General features: G+C 59.1%; 2 protein-coding genes across 2 annotated transcripts in view; both read left to right on the top strand.

Annotated features, from left to right (window-relative positions):
- Positions 1-19,572, top strand: part of KDM6B (lysine demethylase 6B) — a 28,180-nt gene extending 8,608 nt beyond the window's left edge. Inside the window, exons 13-24 of the mRNA XM_044417116.1 lie at positions 1,765-1,891; positions 6,484-6,589; positions 7,700-7,905; positions 8,064-8,128; positions 8,897-8,965; positions 11,299-11,447; positions 11,910-12,024; positions 12,314-12,501; positions 13,270-13,411; positions 14,488-14,614; positions 17,085-17,255; positions 17,989-19,572. Coding sequence (XP_044273051.1) covers positions 1,765-1,891; positions 6,484-6,589; positions 7,700-7,905; positions 8,064-8,128; positions 8,897-8,965; positions 11,299-11,447; positions 11,910-12,024; positions 12,314-12,501; positions 13,270-13,411; positions 14,488-14,614; positions 17,085-17,255; positions 17,989-18,012 — 1,489 coding nt within the window. The 3' untranslated portion in view covers positions 18,013-19,572. The remainder of the gene's footprint in view (positions 1-1,764; positions 1,892-6,483; positions 6,590-7,699; positions 7,906-8,063; positions 8,129-8,896; positions 8,966-11,298; positions 11,448-11,909; positions 12,025-12,313; positions 12,502-13,269; positions 13,412-14,487; positions 14,615-17,084; positions 17,256-17,988) is intronic.
- A 1,011-nt stretch (positions 19,573-20,583) lies between these two features.
- Positions 20,584-25,698, top strand: TMEM88 (transmembrane protein 88). Its single transcript, XM_044417115.1, has 2 exons — positions 20,584-20,877; positions 24,077-25,698. The coding sequence occupies exons 1-2, from the start codon at positions 20,584-20,586 to the stop codon at positions 24,341-24,343; spliced, it is 561 nt and encodes a 186-aa protein (XP_044273050.1). The 3' UTR covers positions 24,344-25,698.
- Positions 25,699-27,871: the final 2,173 nt, after the last annotated feature.

Below are 27,871 nucleotides of genomic sequence, written 5' to 3'. Positions count from 1 at the left end.
CTCGGGCTCAAACCCCAGATGCCCTTCCCAGGCTCCGCAGCAGCGGGTTGCCTTCCTGCCGTTTCGCATTTCCTGACAGTTTTGCTGGCTCATCGCCTGCGCCTCTGTTTCTGCCCGTCCTCTGCATTTAAAAACAAACCAGCCCCCCACTCGTCCACACGCGAGCCGGAAAGTGGCAAGAGAACTCAACTAAGAGAAGCTGGATTCCCCGAATTCGGAACATAAATTTCGCTCTCTCCGCTCTGCCACGGTGAAGTTACTTTGCTCGATTCGCAATGCTTCGGCTGCCCGGGGCCCTCCAGGCCTTTCCCGGAATTTTACCCAGCCGTCTCGCTGCCTCGTAACGTTTCACCGGGCCGTGCCCACACCTTCCCAGGCATCTCTTAGCGGCACAGTGCTTCCTTTCTCAAAAAAGGAAAGTGCAGTGCCCAGGAAGTGCGATCCCTGGGGCTGCGGCCGCCTCTCCGCCCTCCTGAGGCACTGCATCGGAAATGAAGCCGGAGGCGCAAGCTGGTCTTGCGAGATTCGCTGGATCTCTCTCTCACCGCCAGTCTGGCAATGCGGCGGCATCTCCACCTTTTTTAGCTGGTTGCTTTCTAAAACCCGCTTCCGCATCTGAGGCGGCGGCCCAGGCTGGGCAGCGGGGGCATCGCGGGGTTCCCCACTGCCTGTACGGAAGCCCCTGCCTCTCCTTCTGGTTGGCTCGTTCTTGAACCCGCAAAGGATGTGGCCAACCGAAGGAGCACAGCCATCAGGCGAAGGAGGAAGGTATGGGGAATGTGGGTCCCGGGGACAGGCGGGGATGCTAGGAGAGTAGTGCTGGTGCAGACGGGCAGGTGCCAGGTCAAGGTGCGCTTGCCTGGAAGGGACGGAGCGGCGTCCTGCAGGCAAACGACGTGCGACCCACGCAGGTCTTTCCACCAAGTCCGGATGTGACCCTGGTCGCTTGCAGAGTGGTGGATTTTGGGGGTGGACGGGTGCATTCAAGGGCAGGAGGGGCGTGTGGGCGAGGAGCCAGGCCCTCCCCTCCCACAGCCCCTGGCCCTGCTCCCCCTTTCTGGTGCTTTGCCCTTGAAATCAGCCCTCCAGCTGCAGAAGGCTGCTGATCCAGACCCTCCCGGGGGCAGAGTCCTCTTGGAGCAAAGGTCGCGGGCACGCCGGAGCCTTGTGTGGAAAGTGCTTGAGCGCCTGCTGGGTGGAGGATGATAACGGGTGGCTTGCAAAAGGAAGCCTGCGGGAGTCGGCGCTGCGCATCGCTCTCTGCTTCTTTCATTTTGGAACCCGCCCCTGCCCGGGTTCTGTTTGTTTTCGCAAGGTGTCTGGGCAAGGGTCAGGCCTGGCAATGGATGTGGCGCCGCGACAAGGCAGAGGGACCTTGGCCAGAATAAGGGAGGCAGCGGGCTAGGCCTGGCCCCCGCCTTTGGACACCTGCACCCAGGACACGGAGGGCCACAGCTCCTGGGCTGCCACTCTCAGGATTTTCTCCTGTGGCCGAAATTGGGCGAGCGGCCCGCCTCTCTGGCGTAACCGGCGTGCCCGTCCCTTCCGTTCTTAGCCTTGCGCAAGCGGCCTTCCCCAAAAGCACGTGCTCACGCCAGGTCTCCCGGGACAGGTCTGACCCTGCAGAATGTGGGGTTTCCTGGACTCCCACCCCGCTGCGGGGACTCGCCAGTCTTAAACTCCCCTAGAAAGGGGGCACCTCTGCACCAGCCCCCTGGCTAACGGCCGCTCTCTGGTTCTTCTCTGTGTGCATCTCCCCGGCAGGAGCACCAAGGTGAAAGGGAAGTTCAAGGAGTCATACCTGTCGCCCACCCACTCGGTCAAGCCGCAGATCAAAGTGGACGAGAAGCTCCCCCGGGACAAACTCAGCCCCCCGACCCCGAGCATCTATGTAAGCACCTCCTTTGTGGCGGGGGGGGGATGGGGGCGGGGGAATGCTGAGCACAGCGCTTAGTGGCGGGGCTGGGCTGGGAGGCGGTTGCGAAAGGCCTGAAATGGGTGCTGTGCGCGAGGATTGCATGGGGCAGGGGTATGGGGTTTAAGGTGCGGAATGTGGGTTGCACTGGAATAGAAGCAGCAGCAAAGATTCTAGTCCTCATGGACGGAGAGACAGGTTTATAAATGTGTGACTCCAGATGCCGGAAGGGGGCAGAGCAGAGCTGCCCTGGGTACAAGGGGGCCTCCTTACAGCCGGGGGTCAGCAGATCGGCGACGTAGTAGGAGGCCAACAGTCGTGCTGTGCCCCTTCTTGGCGTGGTTCTCCTGAGCTCCGGGTGACACATGGTGCCTCTCCTCGGGTGGGTGGGGGCAGGAGCTCTATGGCTGACCTGGCCTTTAGCAAGAGCCCCGGGGGGGGGGGGCTGGGGGCTCCCGGGAGTGTGGGGCTGAATGCACCCTAGGGAGGCCCCTGCAAAGCTGCTGCTGCTGCACACAGAACATCCAGCCTCGTCCGTCGTGTTTCCCACTTCTTCCCCCAAACCGTCTCGCCCCCCAGTGATCCTCCACATCATCAGTCATTGTGCTCCTGCCCTGCTTTCTGGAGGGGGAGGGAATCTTCCAGACTTTCTGTCCCCAGTTCAAGCCACTGGCAGTTTTTTTTTTTTAAAAAGAGCCCTGTGTGGTTTCTGGAGGACCGGTGATCTCCAGTGCGCTTCCGGGGTCCCGGAGAGCAGCATCCCGGCAGCCACACCTGGAGGTGATACGCGCCTGCTCCCCTTTCCTCCTGCATTCCCTCGCAAGGGTCACACTGGTCTGTGGAGCTTCGGGAAGCCCTTTGGGCCATCCCCTCTCGCATGCCTCTGCCATGGCCAAATGTCTCTTCGCCATAGCTGAAGGCAGAGCGGATTTAAGAATAACAGCCCTTCCCCGTCACAGGGCAAAAGCCCGTTTTTAAGATCTTGCGGCCGTCGACCCGGTTCTGGCTGCAATCTTGCTCAAAAATCCTCCCTGCCACACAACTCTCCTGGTGCTGATTCACGCCATCCGATAGTCTCCGATTCACGGGGACCCTCGACCTCCCTGCCCAGCTCTTGCAGAACCGAGGCTGCTGGCTTCCCCGTCAAAGCCCACCCCTCTCCCGGTGGCTCTTCCTCCTCTTCCTGCCTCCGTCTTTCCCCAGCCAGATGGTCTTCTCCGGGGAAAGTTCTGGCTTGGTTTGATCCAGGAGCCACCCGTTCGTCTTTGCAAGGCTCCTCGGCAGCGCCACGTGTGGCACGCGCCCATTTCTTCCTGCTAGTCGTCTTCACCGTCGTGGGGAACACGGGAGTGTGGGTGGGCCGGGCCACGGCCTCCCGTGAAATGGGGGGGGGGGTTCTTGCTCTGTTGCTGCCGCTCTCCCCGGTCTCGGTCTTCTTCCGATTCCTTGACTTGGGCCTCTCCTCGAGCTGATGACTGAGCCGCGGGATGCAGAACCTTCTGCAGCTGTTCCCTGAGGTCCGTTCCTCGGCCGCTTTGGATGACGCATCCTTTGCCTAAGAAGCAGAAATGCGATTCAGGAGACAGACTGGATGGTGGGGCGCGGCAGGCACAGTGGTCTGCGTTGAGGGGCCGCACAAAGAACCGCGGCACAGCCGGCTCGGCCACGACACACACCGACGAGATCTGAAGATGCCTGCCGGCCGCACGCGGAGCACGAGTCGGCCACGTGAGCTGCGGCGGCTGCAAAAACCCTGCATTTATTTTTGGCTGCGAGGGGTGATATCCCCCACATAATGCAAGCAGAGGGCTGGACAGCAAAGGCTTGCCTTCTGCTTCCTGGGAAGGAAGGCTGGATCTGACACGTTTTGCGTCGCAGGAAGGCAGATTTTGGTTGAACGTTGGACGACGCTCCTTGATTCGCTTTTAAGATCCCTTCCGGAGAGAAGCCATCCAGCAGCCCGTGCGGTGCCAAGCGCTCAGCTGGGGAGGCTCCTGCGTGGGCTCGCTGCACCCCTGGCCAGGGGCCGGATTAGACCTTTCCGGCTGCCAGACGGTGGCAGCCGCTGCGCTTTTCTGGCTCCGCTGGTCCTCACCGTCGTCCCACGCTCTGCACCACCCGTTCCGTGGCTTTCATCCTCGGCCAGCAACTCCAGGCTGAGCCGTGGCTGGCAAAAGGCTCCCCTCCTTCCGAAACCTGACGCATCGCTTCGCTTTTCGAAGAGCAGAGACGACGTTTCCCTCGCTTGGTTCCTCCTCCTGAACTCTGGGATGGACGCTGCCTGGGTTTGCACGGGCCCACGTTCGCGTCTTCCGCATTCGTAAAGGCGACTGAGCACGCCCCGGGGACGGGCTGTGCTCCTTGTCTGAGGAGTCTTCTGTCTACAGCGACTGCTTCGCGTGCTCCCCCATATAATGGGAAGGCTGTTGGGACGTCTCGGTATCTGGCCCGACGCCTCAAGATAATGGCCGTTTGTTCCTCTGTGGGACCCTTCAGTCCGCAAGTGGCCGAGTTCCCTGTGTTCTGGGGCGGCCTGTTTGCCGCAGCCGCCCACGTCCTTCGGCCTGCCCCACGCTCCCCTCATCTCCTCCGCGGCTACGCCGTCCCGGGCTGGCGACAGCCGGGCCTTGGCCGGCGTCCGCCTTCGGTGCAGTTGCTGCAAACGGCTTGGTCGCAGCACGGCAGCAGCGCCTCTCCTTGAAGGCTCTGGAGAGAGCCGGTGGGGGGGCGTCCCCCCTCCCAAAAGGGCCTTCCCCTGCAGCAGGCAGGCGGGAGGTTCGGGGCATCAGAGGGAGTCCCCTTCGCACCGCACGGCATTGACCTGTGGGACCTGCTGCCACGGGAAGCGGTGAAGGCCACCAGCTGGCTCTGACAGGCGGCTGGATGGGGTCGTGGAGGCGGAGGCCCCCCGTGGCCACTAGCCACGCTGGCTGTGTGCTGTCCGAGGAGCCAGGCGGGGAACTCGGGTGGAAGGGGACGGCTCCTTGGGCAGCTGGTGGGCCAGGTGAGGCCTGCCTGACCTGACCGGGCTTGTCTTCGGTTCTGGAAGCCGGGAAGATCTCTGGGCGCCGCCTCTTCGGGCCACCGGGTGCTGGCAGGAGCCCCCGTGGCCTCCCAGGACCCGGCAGTGCGCCCAGCCCCACGCCCAGGCGTGTTCCCCCAGAGCAGAACATCCGGGCTTGGCCCACCGTCTCGGGGCCAAGCGGAACGCTGCCCTCGGCACCGCCCGTGCCCCGTGCCTCGTCAGGGTGGGCCTTCCTACCCGGGGTGTTGCGCGGAGCCCCATCATTCTGTGTGGGCGGGTCGTGGGCACTTCTGCTGCGCCCCCAGCAAGGCTTCCCAGCATTTCCACCCACTCTGCTTGTGGGGCCGGAGACCTCCAGCACGGGAAGAGATCGCGAACCATTTCCCCTTTCCCCTCCTTCAATTCGTCCTCGGGAGTTTCTTTGTTTTCTTTTTACCTTCTTTGTGTGTACTTCCTCCACTTCCCTCCAGTGTGCCCTGCCCAGTTCCCCCACCTCCTCCTCCTCCTCTTCCTCCCCCCCCCCCAGCCCGCTCGGCTAGGCACCTGGCGGAGCGCCGCCTCTGCTTCTGAGATCCGGGTCTCGCTTCTGCTGGGAACCAGCGCAAAGCTGGAGCCCCGAATGCCCGGCTTGGGTCCGTGGAGCGTTCCGCTTCCTTTTGTTCCTGAGGCGCGAAACGCTGCTCCTCCAAGGCATTCCTCACGGGAGCTTCACCCCGTCCCCTTCTCGGCCCACTTCCACAGCACTTTGCGATGGCGGCTCCCCAGCCCCCCGTGCTCTGAGCCTGGCCCCCGGCGTCATTTTCGCCTCCCCTCCTTTGCGAGCGAGCTGCTGTTTGGCTGCGTCTTGCACTCTGTCGGACACAGACATCTTTCCCTGCCTCCGTGTCGTGGGATGCCTCGGCCTGACCAGTTCAGCCTTCTGGAACTGGTGTGGAAACATCTCCCCCCAGCCAGCGTGGCTTCTTTGCCCGTTTGGAAAGGGCAAAGAAGAAAGAATTTCCCGGCAGGAAGAATTTTCCGGGGAAGGGTCTCCTGGGCACGGCCTTCCCTCGTGTCGCCTGTGCTGGCGCGGCGTGTGAACGATCTGGCAGGGTCCCGTGCCTGCACGAAGCACGAACCCCATGATCCGCAGGTGCGGATCTGAGCCCACTCGGTGGGGAGGGATCTTTTCTGGGCCCGGGGGAGTCCTGCTGGGTGCGAGGCAGGCTGCAGAGGGGAACTGGGAATGCTGGGTGAAGCCCTCTCGTCTTGGCATGGTGGGGGAGGCGGGCCAGGCCTCGTGGCTGCAGTGGGGGGACTCCAGCCTCATCGGGGCTGGTCAGCCTTTCCCCGGCACGGCGCCCTCGAGCTGTGCCGGACTGCGGCTCCCGGGGCAGCTGGCCGAAGACGCTGGGGTGCAGCCCGGCACATCCCGAGGGCGCCGTGCCGAGGAAAGGCTGCGGTCAGCGCTCAGGTGCCGGGTGGGTGCCGCTCTGAGGATGGGGCTGGGTGGCGGGGAGACGAGGGGTCCTCGTGGCGCTGACGGGCCTCTCACTTTCTGCAGCTGGAGAGCAAACGGGACGCTTTCTCGCCGGTGCTGCTGCAGTTCTGCACCGACCCCAAGAACCCCATCACCGTCATCCGGGGCTTGGCCGGATCGCTCCGCCTCAGTAAGTGCTTATTCCTTATCAGCGCCTCGCGGGGAGAAGGTGTGGGGAGGCTGAGCAAGTCTGCAGAGGAGGCAGGATCGCCTGGGGTGGCTGATAGCCTTAGAAGGCAGGAGCAAAATTCAGAAGGCTCCCGGCAGATTAGAAGGCCCAGCAGAAAATAATGGCTCCCGTGACAAAAAGCACAGCAGCCCTCCAGCCACAAAGAGAGGTCAGCTGCGCAGGTGCCAGGTGTGGGTGCCGGGCTGGCCAGGTGCCGGTGAAAAGGGGCACGGGGAGATGGGGGGTCACGAGCAGAATATGAGTCCCCGCAGGGCACGGCTGCAAAGCGGGAGCTGCGGGTTTTGGCTCCCAGAGACCTACCCTGTCCAAAGCCCCCTCCGCTTCACCTCGGATCCTGTGGCCGGTTCTGGATCCCGCCCGGTGCGCGCTAAAGTTTCAGATGAGCTGGAAGGAGTTCGGGGAAGGGCAGCAAGGGGGATTGGGGCCTAGAAGCAAAGTCCTGCGGGGAAGGAGGGGAACAACGTGGGCGTGCTTAGGCCCAGTGGGAGGAGATGGCGGCAGGTGATGCCGGCGCTTCCTGAGGGCTGCCCCGCAGAATAGGGAAGGCGCTGCTTCTCCCGCCCGAGGCCGGGGGAGACCCCGCTGGTCTGGGCAGGGGCGTTTAGGGGAGCATCGGGGAGACTTCCCAGCGCTCAGAGCAGAGCCGCCGGGCTTCCCGTCGCCAGAGGCTTTCCGGCAGAGTCAGCGCGGCCGTCGGTCAGGTGCTTCGCGCGGTCCCTGCGCTGGGCTGGGGTTGACGTGGCGGCCTCCACGGATGGTGGCAGCGTCGCGGTTCTGTGGCCCAGAGACTCTGGAGCCAGCAAGAGTCGAGGGAGGACGTGAAGCTCCGTGGGAAGTGGGGTGGAACTGGCTTCTTTCAGAATGTGCGTGATTAAGGGGCGCCTGAGCAGCCGGGACGGGGCAGAGGCAGAGGCAGGGGAGAAGCGGCCCGGGAGGATGGGGGCCAGCCCAACAGAGGGGATGTGCCGCCTTGCCTGCCCCACCAGCTGTGGGGCGACCCAGGGCCCTCTCGGCTCCCCGTCCAGACACGTGTCTCTCCTCCCCCATCAGACCTGGGCCTCTTCAGCACCAAGACCCTCGTGGAGGCGAGCGGTGAGCACGCGGTGGAGGTGCGCACGCAGGTGCAGCAGCCCTCGGACGAGAACTGGGACCTGTCGGGGGCCAAGCAAGTCTGGCCCTGCGAGAGCAGCCGGTCGTACACCACCATCGCCAAGTACGCCCAGTACCAGGCCGCCTCCTTCCAGGAGTCCCTTCAGGTGAGGGGCCCAGCTCCATGCGCGGCCAGGCGGCCTCCCTGCTGAGCCAGGCGCCTGGGGGAGAGCACGTGATTCGGGGGGCGGGCGGGGGTGCTCCACCCAGGGGCGATGGGTGCAAAGAGGGCCCCCATTGCCACCTTTCCCCTCTGTCGAGGCAGGAAGACAAGGAAACGGATGACGAGGAAGCCGACGAACCAGACAGCACCACAGAAACGCCTCCCAGGTAGAACCCCCCCTCCCCGCCGTGGCGCTTGCACCGTGCGCGCTCTTCCGACTGCAGCCATCGCTCTGATGGCTTTTATTCCTTATCATGCGCCTCTCCAGGGGTTTGGCTGAAAAGCACCGTATGTCGTGCTAAAGGGAGGAAATATTCTTTTTATTTGATTCACCGCCTTCGTATCTCTCTCTATAGCTGGGCAGGTTTAGGAGCAAAAATCTTAAAACAGAGAACAAAAATAGTTTGGTGAAAACAAGGGAGGCTTAAAACCACGCCTGGTCAGCAAGGAAGACTTCCTCTCAGGAGGGAGGGAATGCGCGCCCTCCACACTGGGGGCTGCATGTAGAAACAGCCGGGTATCCCCCAGTCCCCCTGTGGCTAAGGGAAGGGCTGTCTTGGGCATGCAGTCCCCAGTACTGGCCCTGAAACGTTACACTCGGCCCAGTGGGGAATTCCCAGGCGGTGCTTCCTCCTTGCTGCTTGGCCGTGATTAAGGTGCTGGTGCTCTTGAGGTGGGGGCACGGGGGCACCACACTCTCTTCCCCCTCCCCGCACAACCATGGCGAAATGCCTGCAGTCTTTGGAGGAGAAAGACGGAGCCGTGTCTCACGGGAGAGCTTGCACGGTTTGGGGGTGGGGTGGGGGTCAGGATTGCAAAGTTAATATTCAGACGTGGGGGCAGGAGGGGCAGGAGGGGCACGTTGGCACCTCTGCCTCCTCTTCCCCAGCGTTCTGCATCTCACATCCTAATATTTTCTTTTCTGCTCTTCCTAGCAATCCCGACCAGAAGCCGCACCAGATTATCAAGTTTGGGACCAATATCGACCTCTCCGATGCCAAGCGGTGAGAATGGCGGGACGGGAGGGCGGCAGGCCACAGCCCCGGGCCCCTGCCCCGTCTCCTGTGCTGCAGGAGAACGAAAGGGGCGCCTGCTTTTCTGCTTTCCCCCTGTGAAGCTGCTGCTTGGATTGCTTCTGCTGCCCCCCCAAATGGTTTGCCTGAAAGGCTTCTAGTGGCTCTGAGAAAACGGGGGACTGAGGGAAGGTGAACCCCAGTCCTGGCCTCTCGGTGGCTCTCTGCCGCCGCTTTGTGGCCGTACTGGGCACTGCAGGGAAGCGGCACTCAGCGTCGCCCCCTTGCGGCCACACAGAGGCGTTCCCGCAGAATGTTCTAGGCTGCTTCTTTGTGGTCGCTTTGGCCCTTGCAAGGGAATAAGAGCGTGCTGCCCCCAAGTGGCCGGGATGTATCATTGCAGCTTTCCCTTGCCCCCTGCAGGTGAACGTTTGCCATTGCAAGCGGGGATTGCAGGTGGGGGGGACAGAATCGCCCCTTGCTGCCCCTCCATGGCCATGGTTGGCATTGCAAACACGATGACGTTCCGGAACCGTCCCAAGAGTGGCCCTTCTCTCCGAAGGGCGCCTCCTCTGTGACGCGGCTCTGTGCTGCCTCCTCATGCTCAAATTTTGACTCGGCACGGGAGAAGTGGCTTGACCCGCCGTGACCCACGGTGGCCCCTGGGGGGCAGCCAAGAGCCGTGCGATGTCAGGCAAGAACAGCCAGGTGCAGCAAAGCCAACAGGAGGATCTTCGAAATTTTAAAATCTTTAAAATTACATTCCATTGCTTCCCTGCCCGATCGCCAGTGCTTTCTGGGCAGTTCACAAAACCCGCTGCAGCAAAATAACTGTGTGTATATAAAACTATGATATTAAAAAGATAGAAAGGCCAAAGTAAACTGGAATGGCACCGATAGAGCCAGCATGGCGTAGCAGTTGGGAATGCGGGGTGGGAGATCCGGGTTGGAGTCCCTGCTCAGCCATGGAGGCAGCGGGGTGTGGGGGGGACTTTGGACCAGTCACAGCCTCCCTCACAGGGTGGTGGTTGTGAGGATAAGATTGAGAGGCATAGAAGCATGTAAGCCACCTGGAGTTCCTTGAAAGGAAACAAAGGTGGGATATAATTATCATAAAACAAAATAAATAAGATTTAAAACATGATAAAAGATTTAAACTTACAGAGGTGGAAAGACCAGTACACATGGGTGCTGCTGTGCATTGGTGCTAATACTAATTACTATTATTTATTTCACTAAATTAATATCTCCATTAACCAAATTCTCTGCATGGTTAACAACAGTTTTCCAATACCAACAAAATACAGTATGGAGACCATTAAAACAGCCTAAAACCCAGGATAACGTTAAAAATCGAACGATCAGCCATTTGAGCAATTCAGCGCACTCAGTATGTTCGGGGCTCTGGTGGGCAGGCCACACGCGCCATTAAATGCCCCACGCGGCATTGAGTGGCTTGGCCCCGAGGGCAGAGCTAAGCTGATGGGGGGAGGAGAACAGCGTTGGCACCGGGCAGGGCTCAGGAGCTGGTGCCATGACCGGGGTGGCTCTCCCTCGTTGCCACTGGGCCGGAGCAAATTTCTGGGTAAAACCGGCTGATTGGCACCACGGTGCCGGCAGGCGGCCGAAGCAGAGCCACGGGCCCGTGCCCGCTGAGCGAGTCCTCGTGCCACAGAAGCCGGGGCTCTGACCGAAAGGGTTTTTCCCCTGGTGAATGTTGTGAGTGCTGCAGGGAGCTTTTGGGTAAGTCGAGCAAAGATGCTCTTTGAGAGAAAGTTTTGTTCTCAAATGCAGGGTTTTTTTGTCATAGAACGCACCCGGCACCATTTTTTGACGGATTTTCCCAAGTGATTGTGAATCGCCTTGTTGGGCGTAGCAGGTCGGCAGCAAGAATCATTAACGTGGTGCCTGCAGGCTGCTTGTGTATCTGATTGTGAGGGCGCTGCTTGGCTTGGGATCGGTCGTGTGGTCGCGCGCTGAGTGCTTACTGCCTGCGGCGACCGTTGTGTAAAAGTGCGACCTCAAGACACGAGTTCCAGCACCCTTTTTATTTTTAACAAAAAAAGCACTGCTGAAATATTTTAAATATTTTCATTGAGGGTTTTTTGTATTCATTCTCATGGATTCTGTGACGACTCTCCAAACCGCAGGTGGCTTGTTTGGGTGTTTTGTTAGCATGACATGTGAGTAAACATGCAGGTATGGGGAAGAGTATATGGAAAGATTGGAGTGCAGAACGTGGATTGCTACTAATCCCAAAATTGCGGGAAGGGCTTAGAGGGGCATGCCTTTTTTGAAAGCCTCACCCCCGCCCTGCCCTGCAGATGGAAACCGCAGCTGCAGGAGCTGCTGAAGCTGCCGGCTTTCATGCGCGTCACGTCGACGGGGAACATGCTCAGCCACGTGGGCCACACCATCCTGGGCATGAACACGGTGCAGCTGTACATGAAGGTGCCCGGCAGCCGCACGCCAGGTACATGAAGGTGCCCGGCAGCCGCACGGCAGCCACGCCACGTGGGCTGCGCTGGGCCCGGTGACCGCGCCAGGGGCAGGGACCGCTTCTCTGCACTGGAGGGCTGGACCTACCTGGGGCCCCACCTGGCCTCCCCCGCTGACTGCAGGCCCCCGCAGCCACGGATGGGTGGGCGGCTTCCTGGCTCTCGCACCCTTCGTGCCCTGTCCTAGGCGGGGGAAAGCCTGCCGAAGACGGGGGGGTTGTGCTCCTGGCAGCGCGAGCTGACGCCCCCCCCCCCCCCCGCGGCTGGTATTTCTTGCCGCTTGTGCTCCCCACCCCAGCATCACCTGAGCTGAGTCCGGCCCTTGAGCTGAAAGGGCTCCAGGCACCCTCGTCCCACAGGAGCCTTCCAGAAACTCTCCTCCTGCCCACGCAGGGCTCTGTTCACGGGACTGATCCCCCCCCCCCCCCCGTTTGCAGGCCACCAGGAAAACAATAACTTCTGCTCTGTGAATATCAACATTGGGCCGGGGGATTGCGAATGGTTTGCGGTCCACGAACATTACTGGCAGAGCATCAGTGCCTTCTGTGACAGGTAGGCCGGGCAGCCCTCCCGTAGGCCCCGGGTCGGGGTGGGGGGCTTCCCCCTCGGCACAGACGAGGGGTCGGGGCCAAGGGCACCTGTGCCGTGCCGAGGTCTCTGCCGGGCGGCCGAGTCCCCGCTCGTGCCCGGCTGCCCTTCCTGCCGGCCGCTCCCTCTGGCACGGCTGTTCCGCTGGAGGGGCCGTGGCAGGGAACTCCCACGGGACTCCTGCCCGGGCTGATGAGCAGGCGGTGCGTGCCAGTTGGCCTTCCCGCCGCATCGCCCTGCTGCTTTTCCGCAGGCATGGTGTGGACTACCTGACTGGCTCATGGTGGCCCCTCCTGGAAGACCTTTACCAGTCCAACATCCCCGTGTACCGCTTCATCCAGCGCCCCGGAGACCTGGTGTGGATCAACGCCGGGACAGTGCACTGGGTCCAGGCCACCGGGTGGTGTAATAACATCGCCTGGAACGTCGGCCCGCTGACAGGTAAGGGAGCCGGGCCAAGATCCTGGGAGAGCGGGGGGCTCGGGGGCTTCCCAGGCCGGTGGCGAATTGTTCGGGGGCAGCATGCGGGTCTCCTAGGACAAAGACCACGCCGAAGCCTTTGGAAGCAGAATTTCACTCGGGTGTGGAGCTCACGAACCTCCTCCTTCCTTCCCCCCCGAAGGTGCCCTCTGTGCAGGGTGGGACAGGGGCATGCTGGGAGCTGTAGGCCTTTTGTCCTCCTCAGTCTGGCTGGGGTTGCACCCTTAGAAAAGTCCACTCAATCTTGGGGGCTGCTAGGAGACCCTGTGACAACATCCGGGGCTCGTCTGCGGCCAAACCGGCCTGTGAACGCAAAAGCCCCGCAGATTCCACGCTCGGTATTGAAACCGCCATGTCCTTGTGCTTTCTTCTTGGTGGGGGGCAGAAGTCACCCCACCCCGGATTTTAATTGAAGAAGCATAAGACACTCCTTCACTCCCCATTCTGAGAACGGGGGCCAGGTGGGCAGGAAAACAGCCTTTCCTCTAAGAACGGGTCTGTATCCCGGCCGTGTTTTGCTCACGGGAAGATTGGCAGACGGGGGCCGCTCTCCCCACCCAGCTGGTTGAAGTGAGGAGGGGAGAGCTCTGGAAGAGCTTCCGCCGCATTCCTCACCGTGGGGGGGGGGGCGTGCTTGCGTGAAGGGGGGGCTGCGGCAAAGTCCACCCTTCTTGCACCCGGGGCCGAGTTCTCCCATAGCCCAGCAAACGTCTCGGTGTCTCCGCACAGCTTATCAGTACCAGCTGGCGCTGGAGCGGTATGAGTGGAACGAGGTGAAGAATGTCAAGTCCATCGTGCCCATGATCCACGTCTCCTGGAACGTGGCCCGCACGGTCAAGATCAGCGACCCCGACTTGTACAAAATGATCAAGTGAGTCTCTCCAGGCCCCTCCGACTCGGGCCAGGCCTCGCGGGGCCCCTCCCTGCTTTCGGGCGACCCCGGCACACACACGCTCCCTTCTGCTTGGGGGAGAATCCAGGCGGCCATGGAGAAAGGCCCTGATTCTGGGTGCTGGAACTCTGTGGGGTGGACTCGCGTGGACACCGACTGCGCCCCATCTTTGGTGGGGGGCAGCCAGGCCTCCGGAGCCAGTAAGAGCTGCGCGATAGGCAGGAATGGGGTGGCCCTGTGGTGGTCTCAGGGAAAATGGGGAACTTAATCATATTTACCCACAGAAAGGAGTCACGTTAGGAGATGGTCTGTTTGGGGTGGCGGTTAATGTACCCTGGAGATGTTCCAGTGGAAAAAGAAGGAGAGAGAGAGCTGAGTGTATCGCAGTCACTCGGCCACACGGTTTGGCCATGCCTGGGATGGGGAGACGGGCGAAGCCTCCAGTTACTCAGCCGGGAAAAGCACCCTTATGGTTTTATAATTGGGTGGATTCGCAGGTTATGTTCATGCACCGCAAGGAAGGCTTCTCCCTTCTCCCCAGATGGTCCATGATCATTTTATCATCGAACAGATAATTTGTCTTTTTTGAATGAATTCAAAGTACTTACAGCCCATGGAACCTTCAGGATTAGTAAATTTATCACAACATAAATATTTGTGGACTGTGCTGAAATAGCATGCCATGAGAGTCTTGGCTGACGTTTCTGTAGCAGATTTAACTTGTCCACCCTTCTGGAACTTGTCAAAAGTATTCATGTACTGAGATCGGGGTTTACAAGAGCCTATCTCTGTAGAATGAGGGGGGAGATTCCAGGGATTACGCCTCTCCGTCACCCATACCTTGGCATGCGTCTCACTCCCGCCCCCGGCTCGTTTCTGCTGAGCTGACTGCCGGTCCCCCCCCCCACCCCAAGCGTCTGCGTGCGCTCGCGTATCCTGGGCCCGGCACTTCCTCCCCAGCCCTTTCCTCGCAGTGCTACCTCCCGGGGGGGGGGGTTGCCGAAGGGGTCCTGCTCAGAGGCGCATCCTGACCGCTTGCCCCTCCGCCCCGGCAGGTACTGTCTGATGCAGTCGATCAAGCACTGCCAGGTGCAGCGAGAGAACCTCGTGCGGTCCGGCAAGAAGATCGCCTACCAGGGCCGGGTGAAGGACGAGCCGGCGTACTACTGCAATGAATGTGACGTGAGTTTCCCAGGGGCTCTCCCGTGTCCCCACACGGCCAGCAGTCAGCCACTCTCTCTTTCTAGCTGGCAGCAGCCGTGTCCCCATGGCCGGCTCTGCCCCACAGAGTAACAGGGTCGGCAGTGCTGCCCGCGCCAAGGCGGAGCAGGGCCCGGCGTGCGGGGATGCTGTTGGTCAGAGCTGGGGCCGCGGGGCAGGTGGCGCCGCCCTGCGCGCTCTCCTGCTTTCCCCAGCTCACCTGCAGCCTCCCGGCAACCGGCCTCTGCACTTCTGTTCCCCGCCACACACCAGTCACGAAAAGGGGCCCACCTTAAGCACCTGGCGGAGGCTTTTGCTCGACCACTGGTGCGCCCAGTGTTAACACGAGGCCTAATTGTCTTTAAAATGCCTCCTGTCCCACCTCCAGTTGGGGAGTGTCGGATCTCCTTCACGCCCGACAACTCGGAGAAGCGGGGCTGTGAGAGAGTAGCGGGAGCCAAACTGTGAGTATAAACCGCGGGTTTTCCAAACCAGTGCAAGAGAGGGGCCAGTGGCCACCCCTGGAGAGGATGCAGGAAGCAGCTGTGGGCCCTGGCAGGATTCTTCTCCCAGAACCCCAAGCCCAAAATGGATGGTTGACACGGACAGAGGAGGACAAGGCGCCCTGTCTGAACCAGAGAGAAGATGCCAGGGCGACAGTGCAGTCGCCTCGCTCAGGAAGACCTGCGAATTGTGGGTGAAGGCTCTGGCACGGGAAGGAGGAAGCAGGGAGTTGGCGGAGCAACAGCCTGATGGACGGGCGAGGCAAATGCGGCATGACTAGGACAAGCCCGGGAGCGTGGAGCAGAGACGCAGCAGCGTAGAGGTGGACGGAAGAGTGGCACAGCCAAACCACAGAACGTGTCGTCCAGTTGCTTGGAAAGACAGGGAGATGGCAGAGCAGCGACACAGCCAGCTGAGGAGACAAGCAGTAATGGCGTGCCCGCTAGTGAGTGAGCAAGGAATAGCTTCCAGCCAGCCATCTGCATTGGAGAGTGCATTAGAGTTGATTGAACATTCCTGAAAGGCCTTGAAGAGCATCGGTGAGGATTCTTTCTTTCACCTGAGCCAGGGAGAAAGTAAGCAGATTCTTGCAGGACTAGGGGCAACGACTTGACGGAATCAAGAAAGCGGCATGGGCTAAAGCGTGACTCAGCTAGGCTGGAAAAGGACCAAGCCTCAGTTCTTGGCTAGGGAGACAGTGATGTGCAAGGGAGAGAGGCCTGTTTCTACTGAAAGGTCACTCCAGCGGCTGAGGGGATTAAAGGTCTGAAGTCCAGACAGGCTTCCAGACCGAGAGGCAAGCAAGAAGCCTTCTCTCCAAAGTTTCTTGCCACTGGGACTGGGCTGTCAGCCCCAGGCTCCGGTGGCGCTTTGTCCCAGCACCGAGTGCTCCTGAAAGTGACCCGGAACTGAGAAGCAAGGTCAAGAACATGCGACATGCTCTTCGTCCCTGGAGCAAGAGCTAGTGTAGATCTCTTTCTGCAAAATCCAGGAAGAGGCCCCCGCTGGGGTGGACGGACCCGAAGGCTGGGATTTGGTCTCCAGCCCAGAAGGTCTGGGCTGCCTTCGCTTCATGGCGGGGAAGCCAAGCTCGGGAACCGCCGGATGGATGTCGCCAGAGAAGAAATAAAGGCCTTCCCCCTGCCTCCGCATCTGTGCGGCTCTTCCGCCCGCTTCCCAGCCCCGTCGTGCGAAATCTGCGTGCGTTTGTAGGCTCTGCCGCGGGCTTCTCTTCTTCCGTGCCTGCGTGTAGCCGCTGAGCCGTCGTCGGTGGACACGCCAGGCAGACCGCGGCTGCAGCGACGACTGGAAACAGCCCCCGGCCCCCCGGCCCCCCGGCCGAGCCCGTGTGCAGCGGAGTCCTGCGAGGGCCAGCGAGAGGCTGAGCCCCCGGAAGGGTTTAGCTCAGCCATCCCTGACGGAGTACCCTCCCAATACAGGCAGGGGGATGCTGGGAGTCGTAATCCACCGCATCTGGAGGGTGCCGGGCTGGGGAAGGGGGCTGTACAGGAAGCTATTTCGTCCCATGGCATGAGATTTTGTAAAAAAAACACGTCTAGATTTTGCTTTTTTTTGGTTGTTGATTTGATCCCAGGAGTCAATGCTAAGCAAAGTGGGGTGTTGGGGTTTGGTTAAGGTCTGGAAAGTTCTAGCGTGGTTCCAAAACACGGACTATTTCCAGAAGATGCAGGTGGAGTAGGAAGGGGTTTGGTTTTAAGTCACGGGTGAGGACTGGAGCTCATGGCTCAGTTGCGCAGGCACCGCGAGAAGGGGGAAAACTTGGTTTAGGAGTGGCAGCTAGAGCCAGGCCGCCCGGTCAGCTGCGGGGGTGGCCTTCGTTCACCTGCGTTTCTTCCACCCTGACCCTGACCCGAACCCGAACCCTTCCCCGGCAAGGGAGCAAGCCGCACGGCAGGGACAAGCGCTGACGTCCGCCTGTTCCCCGCAGGTGGAGGTGTTCAACATTCTCTTTGTGACAAGCGAAAATGGCGGCAAGAACACCTACCTGGTGCACTGCGAGGCGTGTGCTCGCAAGCGGAGCGCGTCCCTGCATGGCGTCGTGGTGCTGGAACAGTACAAGACGGAGGAGCTGATCCACATATACGACAGCTTCACCCTGGTTAGTGCGTGGGGGGGGGCCCGGGGGGGGGGGGGGGGGGCCCTGCTGGGGGGAGCAGGGTCTGGTCTGTCCAGCCGCTGACCAGAGGGAGAGCGCAAGCGCGGAAGGGGGCAGCCCCTCCTGTCCCCGTTTCCCAGCGACCGGGGCACGCGGGCCGGATGGCGCTCATCCTGGAGGTGGCGTCCGAACAGGGAGCCGGGGGACCTTGTCCCCCTCCGCCAATTTGCCCAGTCCCTGTGTGGAGCCGTCCAAGCGGGCGGCCGCCGTGACGCTGGCGGACACGCGCTCCGTTGTTCCGCTGTGAGCCATGTGCAGAAGCCCTTCCTTGGTTTGGCCCCGAATCGCCCGCCCTCTGCCGCGTGGGAAGACCCCATCGGGGTCCCAGGTGCTGAGCGAGGGGAACAAGCTGCCCACGCTGCGCTTCCGCGCACCAGGCACAACCTCGCCTCCCGGGCTCTGCTGCTTCAGCCCCCCGGGCGCCCCCCACACGCCCAACTCCTCCGCAGGCTTTGCCCTCGCTAGTGAAAGGGGAACTTCCCGGACTCCCAGCTGCGGGAAGCAGGCAGCCCCTGCAAGACCCTTCCAGGCCGTTCCATCCCCTCCAAGAGGCGACTGGCCGTGACCCTCCGCCGTTCCCCGGATTTGTCCAAAGCGGGAGGGCTGAATGGGGTAGGAGCAAGAGCCTGGGACGCAGCCCCCCATCCACCTCTCCCCCCCCCCGCTCTCTCGCCAGTCTGCATCTCCGAGTTCAAGATGAGCCATACCGTGCCTGGACATGGATGTCTGGGCTCCTTCGCTCCAAGCTGGCCTCCCCCCGCTTGCCGTGAATGTGGTGGAGGGGGCGCTAGCCTGCCCCCCGTCCTCCGTCAGTAGCAGCTGAGCCTTCGATCGCCACCCGTTCACGGGACTCACGCCTGCCCTGAGCTGGGGCGACACGGGCCTGGTGCACCAGACGTTCCCCCCACGGACCCTTCTTAATTTATTCTTCAGAACGGACCTTCTTTTTCCCTCGGTGGTGCTGATTTTGTATTAAAAAAGGAAAAATAAACTGAATCAAAATGACCATGAGAACAGGAAGGGCAGCAAAATCGAGGGGAAAGACACGGCAGCCTCTCTGGACTTGACGGGAGCGTGTCTGTCTGCCCGTTTGGTGTCCGACTCCCACCGTGCCTGCTTCCCCTTGGACAAGGATCGGGGCCTTCAATGAACAGAGAAAAGAGGAGATCAGTGCATTTCCTTCTTCACAAGAGCATTAATTTTTGTCTCTCTCGCTGGGGAGGAGAACAAAGTGCGGACCGAGAGGTGGCTGTTAATTTGCGGTGTGTGGATTTGTGTTTTTTTTTCCTTTTAATTACATTTTTTCTTGTTGGAAATTTAAAAGAAAAAAGAAAGAGAGTTTGGAAAACAAAAACGCAAGCAAGCAAAAAAATTAATACGGGTTTCTTAACACAGGACTTTTATGGGTTCAGTTCTCTGGGGCGAACTTCTTGCTGGGAGGGGGGACAGTGTACATGGATTTATATATATTGGCGGGCGGGCCGGGGACAATTTGCGCGTGTGGTTTTTAATTATTCTGATGGACATTTGATTTCTTACATCCTTTTATATATTATATATATAAATATAAGAAAAAAATCTTGGTTTGTATTAGAAACTGCTTTTAAAAACAAAAACACAAAACGTTAAAAAAAACCGAGTCCAGTCGAGGTGGTTGTGCGACGCGCAGGATGGGCCCCGTGCAGCGGGTTGGAATGGCAAGCCCTGCGCGAAGGGAGTGGTGCTCGCCCCAGATCAGACACACGGGTAGGTGGGAAGCTTTTTCGTTTTGCAAGAAGGAGGACGGGGCTTATTTCTCCCTGCCCACTTCACCCCCCCCCCCGCCAGTTGGGCAGTGGGCAGTCTAACAAGGAGCCCCCTCCTCTGTTAAAGACCCTTAAGACTGCCCCATGAAGCTTCATCGTTGGCCAACAAAATCGTTCAGACCTCTGCCTTTGAACCTTTACTTTTCCTTGTGGAATCTGCCGCCCCTTCCTTCTGAAATGCAGCTTTGCAGTTCTCACTCCCACTGGGTTGAAAATATCAGCAAGAATAAATGTTCTCAGATTTGGGGTAATTTTTCTTTCCCCACTAACTTTTTAAATGTGTACCTCCATGCCTCAGAACTGTTTTGTAAACCCTCCCTCCCTCCCTCTTTCGCACTCTCTAATTTATATGTCTATTTTTGGTAATGATTTCTCTATTTATTGGTCCTTTATTGGGGTTTGATCCAACTTTTCCTTCATCTTGTTTTAAAAATAAATTTTACAATGTTGTTGTATCAGTTTTATTTTTTATTTTTTTAAGTATTTCTTTTTTGTTGTTCTTTTTTGGCTACTCGCTGGAATTTTTATTGAATTTCTAAATGTTTTATTTTTGTCTGTCAATGTTTTCCTTGACATGGTGCTCAGTTTTCTCACTGGGGGGTGGGGTGGGGAGGGAAAAATAAAGCTTGACCCTGTTTCATCTGTTGTTTTCCTCCTTTAACAGAACCTCACCCCACCTTGCATTGTAAAAATCTCTTCCTTCCGAAACTGCACTTTTTAATTCCCTGGTCCCACCCCCTTCTCTGAAAGCAACACACACACAAATGGATTCTTATTGTACTGTAGAGGACAAGAAGAAAGCAAAACTTATTTTGTAAATGTAAAAAAAAAAATTAAATTAACTCACAGAGATAAAAAAGAGTCACTCTGTTTTCCTTCCTTTCTGTATGTTGCAATGCCGGGAGTTCTATAGGGCATCTCTCTGCTCCGCTGCGCGCAGTGGGGCTTTCCTGTTTCTAGGGCTGGGAAACGTTCACTGAGGCGCAAGCCAAATGGGAAAGGCACGGGTCTTGGCCCATTTGGAAAACGGGGCCCCTGGGGGGGCGGCCGGCCGGCCGGGGGGGCAACGCGGGTCCTTCCCGGGGAGCTGGATCCGCAGGATCCCCGCCTTGGGGGCGCGCACCCGCCCACGGGGCCGAAGCTGCGGCGCTCCCGCGTGCGCCCCACTCATGCCAATGGCCGAGGCTGGCAAGGGCGTCCGCTAGCCGCGCCTCTGCGCAACGGGCTCCCGGCTGGGGGGCACTGCGCCCCACGCTTCCCACGCGCCCTCGTGTTCGCGGCCCCAGCGCGCCCGGGGCTCGGCTCGGCGCGGCCGCGCGGGAAGGAGGCGGGGGACGGCCGGGGAGGCATCCCTGGAATTCGCGCCCGGGGAGCCCCTTCGCGGGGGCGGCGCTCCCCGCTCCCCGGGGCGGAGGGGCCGGGCCGGCCGGGCCGGGGCGGAGGGCCGCGCGCCTATAAAGGGCGCGATGGGCCGGGGAGCGCGGCAGGCTGCGATGGGCGTGGAGGCGCGCTCGGCCACGGCTGCCCCGGGCGGCGAGAGCGGGCCGCGGGGCTCCCCGCCGCCGCCGCCGCCGCCGTACGCCGGGGAGGGCGCGCTGGAGCTGCGCGGCTCGCTCGACTGCTGGGCCTGCGCGGTCCTGGTCACGGTGCAGAACCTGCTGGTGGGGGGGCTCAACCTCCTGCTGGTGGCGGTCATCTTCGGGCTCATCCTGCTCCCCGCGGGCGTCCTGCTGGGGTTCGGCTTCCTGTGCCACTCCAAGGTAGGTGGATGGGTGCGCGACCCTCGCCCGGCCAGTTCGCGGGGGGCCGCGGGGCGCCCCTTCTGGCGTCGCCGCGGGGCTTAATTTCCCCGGGTTGGAAATGAACTGGGGTGCGCAGTTGCGCTCTTCCAGTGAGAGCAGGATCTTTTGGAAATGCGTATTATTAACATTCATATAATTTGAATGAGTGTGTTGGGGTGGGGGGGGGGGGAGGTTGCCAGGATTGGAGAGGAAAGCTGCAAGCGGGGGATGTGTTTTCGGAATCATTTGCCCGAAATCCGTTTTTCCTCGTGTAAGGCCTAGTCCTCGAAGCATGTCTTTTTTAAAGCAAGAAAAGATACTCTGCGCTGGCTCAGAGGTCCTCTCTTCCTGGAGCCTGAAAGCGAAGAGAATTTCCAGTTTAGGGGTGCCAGCCACGTGCAGCACTTCTCGGTTGGAGAAGTTGAGGAGCTTGGACTTAAATTCCAAGGTGGGGCTTCCGGATGGGTTTTTGCTCCCGGGCTGGCAAAAAGCGCTCCGCTCGCTCGGCCTTGAATGCAAAAAGTAACATGCGCAGCGATCCGCAGTTCAGGCCGCCTTCCTAGCCCTCCCTCAAAGCACAGCAGCAATCGCATTAGCCAGTCTGGGCTGGAGTGCCTCGTTAACACACAATTAACAAAGCAAATTAGTTTTCCTCCATTATTTAAACAAATTGCTAACTTTGAGGTGTGTCTGCTAGTTGGCAGATTCTTCTCTCAGTGTGCAGAATACCTTAGTCTCGACCCCTGCTGCACCCCTCCACCTGTAACATACCTGACACCTTTCAGTGTGCTGGCCACCCAGAGCAGCTCCTGCAAAATGCCCATTTTACAGGTAGGGCTGACTGGCGGCATGAGGCACCGTGCTCTCGAACACACGCACAGATTCTGGTGGGGGGGAGCGCAAGCCAGTCCATCAAGCCAGGAAGTATTTTGGGACTTCCAGGCATGGCCTTGGAGAGCAGCTTCTGAACTGGAGGCGCGAGGATGTACGAGTGCTTCCAGGCTGCGGGGGCTGCCCGCAGTTGCACGAGGGAGAGGAAACTACTCTGCACATGCTTAAGGACCGCACTCTGGCAGAGAGCTTCATGGCTTAGTGAGGCTGACACACAGTAAGAGATGGCTTTTAAGTGTATGCTTTAATTAAGAGTCCCATCATTCTCAGGCCAGCATCTTTTCTGTATTTTAGGAAGCCTCCTTCGTATCACACACTTTGTACTACTGTTTCTGGAATTTGGGGGCCCAGCTGGCCTCTGGCTCAGGAGTCCTGTGACTCTTGCTTGGGCAGTCCTGACCAACTGAGCCCCCCCACCCAGCTGGCCGGGCGGCTGCGGAGCGCTGGGGTGGTCTTCCCTGAGGGGAAGCTACTGTGGAATGCGCTGGGATTAAGCCGCCCCGCTGGCGGTGGGCTCCGACAACTCCTGCCACGCCTCCCTCCCCTTGGGACGTGTCACACGGAGCCGCTCAGCGCAGCGCCCCATGTGTGGCCGTGTGCCGAAGGATGCGGCCCCCTCCGTGCAGCTGGCGTCTCGTGTGGAAGTGCCGTGCCGCATCCGTTCCCTCTGGAGGGGCGCCACGGGATGCCGCCTCGGCTCGTGGGCCGCTGGCCTTTCCCTGTGGCTGCAGCAAGCCCCACCGTGGCCTCGGTCCAGCTCCGTGATGGAGATGGGGGAGGCGTCGGTGCCATTTCAGCCTGGCTGCACGTCCAGCAGGGCGTAGCAGTTGCATCCAAGAGCGTCCGCCCCTTTCGTGGGATGAAGGATTTTTAAGGCTCCTCCTACAGCAGGTGTGCAAAACCTTCCAGCCACACCTGGCCGAGGCCCGTCCCCTCCCTGGCTTCACCCCTTTTCTCGAGCCAGCCCTCGTTTGGTGGTTTTCCAGTTTTCTGCTCTCCTAAGACTTAGCTGTGGGCACTAGGTGCGAGGTTAAAATACTGGGGGTCTCTGCCCCACAGCGCTCCTTTGCCTTCAGTTGCGTCTCTAAAAGGCGTTTCCCTTGGACTCAGAGAGGGTCTGCACCCCAGCTGCAGGGCAACAGTGGAGGGGCAGGCCCCTTTGGATATTTTGCACTACAAATCCCATACTCCCTGACCATTGGCCATGCTAGCTAGTGCATATAGATCGAACCACAGGAGGGGCAGAAGGTTATTCTGTATGCATCGTAACATTCAAATCCTGTCTTTTTCTCCCTCTTGTGTGGAGCTCAAATCAGCTTAAATGATTCTTTCTCTCTCTCTGTCTCTCTCTCTCTCCATCTCCATCACAACAGCCCTGCAAGGTAGGTTAGGCAGAGAGCCAGGGCTGGAGCTGGGGGGAGGGTCCTGTGTCTAAAATGGCATGTTCAGGGCATTAAACGAAGGTGGGTTACTGGATAGAATTGCTGGAGGAGACCTGCCAGGCCGGTGGGGGGTGGGGGGCACAGGGCAGAGCGTTCACTCACACTGACAAAAGCCAGACCCTGCAGAAACCGCTTTGACGGCTTTGTGGGGCCGGAAAAAACAAAAGGCAAAACCTCAAAGAGCACATTCCAGGCATGGCGGCCACCAGCCCCACAAGCCCCCGCCCCGTCTTAGAGTGGGGAAGGTTGTGCCTCCCCTCCCCTCCCCCTTCCATCCCATCCTGGGGAAGCACCCATGGGGCTGGGCAGCTGGTGAACATGAGCTGGGGCACGGGCAGCTCCCGTCCCTCTGGCTGGTTGCAGCCCAAAACTTTTGGGATATGCCCCGAGTAGAGAAAGGGTCTTTTGCAGGCTGGACAAAGTGATAAAACACAGACCTTCCCCCATCCCCCAGTTGGCTGCCAGATGAGGTGGCTGGGTTGGGGATCCATCACTGCCAATTTCCATATGGGGGGGGAGAGAGAAAGAGTCCCCAGGTACTCCCGGCTTGGTTCTGCTCACAGGGCACAGGAAGAGCCCCCCTGGATTTGAGGAGGTGCCTCTCGTCCAGGTTTCGTTTTGCTCCCCCAGTGGCCGCCCCGCCGGCTCCCACAAGCAGGGGATGGGCGCCATAGCCCCCCGGGTGCCCCCGTTCCCCAGCCACTGGGGTGTGCGAAACTCCCGATGCGCATGGGGGTGGGGGGGGGCAGCACCCTGTCCTTTTGTGCATGGGCCTTGCTCAAGGGTAGGAGAGCTGGGACGCGCTTTCTCACAAGTGTGCTTTCTCCACCCCCCTCTCTCCGCAGTTCCTGCACGCCCAGGGGCAATACTGCACCGCCCACCTGCACGACACGGCCTCCGTGGCGCTCCTGGTGGTGGGCTTCGCCCTCGTGGTGCCCCTCCTGGTCCTGGCCCTGGCCGCCTACTGCCGCCTGGCCCGCCGGCTCCAGCTGGGCTACTGCCTTGTCCCCTACAGCAAAGCCGTCTACAAGAACCTCCCGGCAAACCAGTACCACAGCTCCGGCTGCTGCTGCAGTCGGGACCTCGACACGGTGGAGAAAGTCTGGGTCTGAGGAGGGGTGGCGGTGTGGGGGTGGGGGGCCAGGAGATTGAAATCGCCACGGGAAGGAGAACCCCATAGGACCATGGGCTGGGCTTCAAGAACATCAGCTGAGGAACCCAAACCAGCCAGCTTTGGAGGAACTGGCTCTCTTCCAGCGAAGGGTGGCTGCATCACTGCAGTGAGATGTGCTGCGGTCTGTCAGACTCTCCCCGAACATGAGACCCACTGCTAGTGTGGCCACTGTGGCTGTGCGAAGGCCCTTTGGAAACCAGGCACGCCTGGCTCAGGGAAGGGGGTGAGGTGGCTGATTTGGGCAGCAGCTGCGATCCCCAGCCTCTCCCCCGCAAGGACCATGAATCATTCAGGGAAGGGAAGAACGGACAGGAAGGATGCCTGTCTGGCTTGTGAGGAGAGGAGAGGAGAGAAGCAGGCCCTGGTTCACATCCTTCAGTACCGGAATGGGCAGACCTTTGCCCTCTGAAGCAGCCCCAGAGCCGTTGTGGTGCAAGTACCTGGCTCCAGTCCAGTGTTAGTGCAGCATGGCAACGCGGACGGATCCGCGCTGCACCAGCTCTGAAACCGGAAGCTTGAGAAGGCGGTGGGCCGGGTGAAGGCCGCTAAACGGAGCCCCGAGCCTGGCAGGATGGGGCTGGGTGGGCCCCGAGCCTGGGAGGTGGGCAAGTTGCTTGTTCTGGCTGGGGCTGGGCAGGCTGGGGCTGCCCCACGATCCGGCGCCGTCATGGAAGGCCCTTTGTGTTCCCGGACAAGGATCGCGCAAGCACTGTGGCCTGTGCATTGTCCCCCCGCACGTCGGGTCACTGCAGTGGCCACAGGTGGCGCTGCCCTTTGGCTGGCCCGGCAGAGGCAAGACGCTGCAGCCGGGCTGGTAGCGGGGGCAGCTTGAGCCAGCATGTCCTGCCGAACTGCATCTTGCCCGTGCTGCTGGCCAGTTCTCCAGGATTTGGCACCTGTTGACGATGCCCAAAGCAGTGCAGGAGGGGGCGCCTGGTTCCTGGGCCGCCCGTTGGGCTGCCAACCTCGCCCTCTTGCCGGTCAAGGTGCTGGTCCATCACGTGCAGGGCAGGGCCTTCAGCTGGGCTGCACCAAGTCCCTTCCTCTCCCGCCCAGCCCAGACGGGCCAGACACCAGCCTTCCTGGGGTTTTGGCGCCAACTGAAAACCCCTCGCAACCCTTCCCAGAACAGATGTCCTCCTTTTCCTTGCTGCCACTCTCCTGCCCGTTCCATGTTTTATACTGCTTTTTATTATGGTTTTTATACTGCATTTTTTGTATATTGTGTGGTTGTATCTTTTAAATGGAAGCCATTCATAAATGTTGGCAAACAAATACAAATCGGAAGAGACACTGTCTTTGCTGGTCTGTAAGTTTGTGGAGGGTGGGAGGTGGGGAGAGACAGGCTAACTCCTTAGACTGCAAGCTTAAACTTGTTTACCCGGGAGTACGTCCCATTGAGCTCAATGGGGCTTTCTTGTGAGTAGTCATGGGCAGAGTTTGCGATGTTAGGGTCTCCTTTCTTCCCTTAATTATGACCCTTTTGCTTACGCAGCCAGGGCTGTTGAAAAGTGGAAGGCAGTACTTGATTTCCTAAAAGAAATGCCCATCTTTTCTCACCCTCCTGACAACCTGAGTCCTTGGAAACTTAACTCCTATACAGTTAATACATTTACTGAAGATGAAAATAATTTGTACGGTTTTGTCAGTATGCATACTTAAGCTTTGTTGCAAACTTTTGGGCAACTGCCTTTGTATTTTGAGGGGGTGGGGAATTATTTAGTCCCCCCTGGTGAATTTTGCAGGAGGGTGACATGCAATGCAATGCAATGGGGTGGGGATTTTCAAGTGCGTAGTTTATGGTAAATGATCTCAAGGCATCTGTGCATGGTTGCTTTGGAAAACATCTCCAATAGAATTCAGCTTTCCAGCTGAGGTTTCACACAGGTGACTTCTCTCTACCTTCTCCCTCTGGGAACATACCATGTTTGAAACCGACCTTTTGCGCCAAGCTGGCACAGCAAGGAGCTGTCGGTCTGGCTTTCACTCACCTTGCTGGCACTTTTCTCCTGGCATCTTGCAAATCAAATGAGGCACAGGTAGGATGAGTGAGGTGCCCTCTTGAATGACTGTGGAAGACTTGTTGCCCCCAAAACTAGCCGCTGCTTCTGCTGACATGGGCTTGAGCAGAGCAGAGCTGAGCATCTGCCATGATAAACGTCTTGATCTTCCAAGCGCTGCAGTCATGCAGCCAGCTGGGTAGAAACTGTCAGACAACTGTCTTTCTACCAGAGAAGCAGGCAGAAGGTGCTTGCAGGCTTTTTATCAACAGCGAGTAAAAATACAAGGAATTGAAAGAATAAGGCACAGCCTTCAACAACCTTGTAAAAATCACTTCTCTTAGACTCTGCATTCCTCCGCTGGAATAAATAAGGATTAACTGATTGCCTTTGAGCAGGAATTTGGGCAGCCCTCCATATCAATTTCAGTTTTATATTCAAACACCTGAGTTGCAGTTCCTCAAAAAGTGGATTCTCATTTGAATATTCAGAGCAAATGTGCTGCAAAGATGTGCACAAGCCGTGTCCAAACTGGAACCTAGTCGCCCTGTTTCCGGCTTCTCTCTTTACAGAATGGGCCATAATCTGGAAATCTTGGCCTTCTAGTTCCCGCCCGCTTTAACAGGCCACGTGGCGTCTTCAGGATGTTTTGAGGACCAGAGCTCCTATCACTCCTTGCCGGAATGGACAACGCTCAGATTATCTGGAGGCTGCCAAATATGAGCGTAGCTTGCAGGACTCAGAATCTGGCAACTGGGGTTCAGCTGAGGCAGCCCGTGTCAGAGAATACTGCAGCCTCTCTTTCCCCTTCTGCGAAATGGGGATAATTTATTTATTTATAAAATTTGTATGCCGTCCAATTACTTGTGTCTCTGGACGGCTTACGGCATAGATAAGTTGACCATCCACACTGGCTGCAAATTAATAAAATACAATAAAATTGAATATTAAAACATTGATTAAATAAAAAGGTCTTAACCTGGCGCCGAAAGACATGATGATGGTGCCAGGCGGACCCCTCTGGGGAGCGCATTCCATAGTTGGGGTGCCACTGCAGAGAAGGCCCTCCTCCGGGTACTCTGTCTCCTAACGTCTTTCACGGAGGGTTCCCGGAGAAGGGCTTCTGCTGCCGATCTCACGGGGCGGGAAGGCAAATAGGGAAGAAGGCGTTCCTTTAGGTATCCTGGTCCCGATTTCATTGCAATCTACCTCTGGCGCAGGACAATGGTAAAAAGAGCGTGCTTGGGAACAGCTATAGGGAAACACTCCCCTGAGAAGGCCCTACATTTACAAAGTGTTGTTTTTCACTATGAAAGTGTTGGTACCTTCTGTTCCGCTCTGCTGAAGCTGCTAGGCCAGAAGACAGAAGTTCAGCCAGGGATGCTTTTCCTGGCATGGAGGTGCAGTGACCAGGAAAGCTGAAGTCTGACCTCTTGTGCAGCTGTCAAAGGCGGAAAGGACACCAA

This window comes from Varanus komodoensis, unplaced genomic scaffold (genome assembly GCF_004798865.1).
Source record: "Varanus komodoensis strain SLA01 unplaced genomic scaffold, ASM479886v1 scaffold87, whole genome shotgun sequence".
NCBI lineage: Eukaryota > Metazoa > Chordata > Lepidosauria > Squamata > Varanidae > Varanus > Varanus komodoensis.
Note: the sequence above shows the minus strand (reverse complement) of the source record. Positions and strands in the feature narration are given on the sequence as shown.

What these genes read in the sequence shown, in the direction of transcription:
- TMEM88 (XM_044417115.1), top strand. Translation starts at nt 20,584, where the DNA reads ATGGGCCGGGGAGCGCGGCAGGCTGCGATGGGCGTGGAGGCGCGCTCG. An exon ending in GCTTCCTGTGCCACTCCAAG is followed by an intron (nt 20,878 to 24,076) that starts GTAGGTGGATGG and finishes CTCTCTCCGCAG; the next exon opens with TTCCTGCACGCCCAGGGGCA.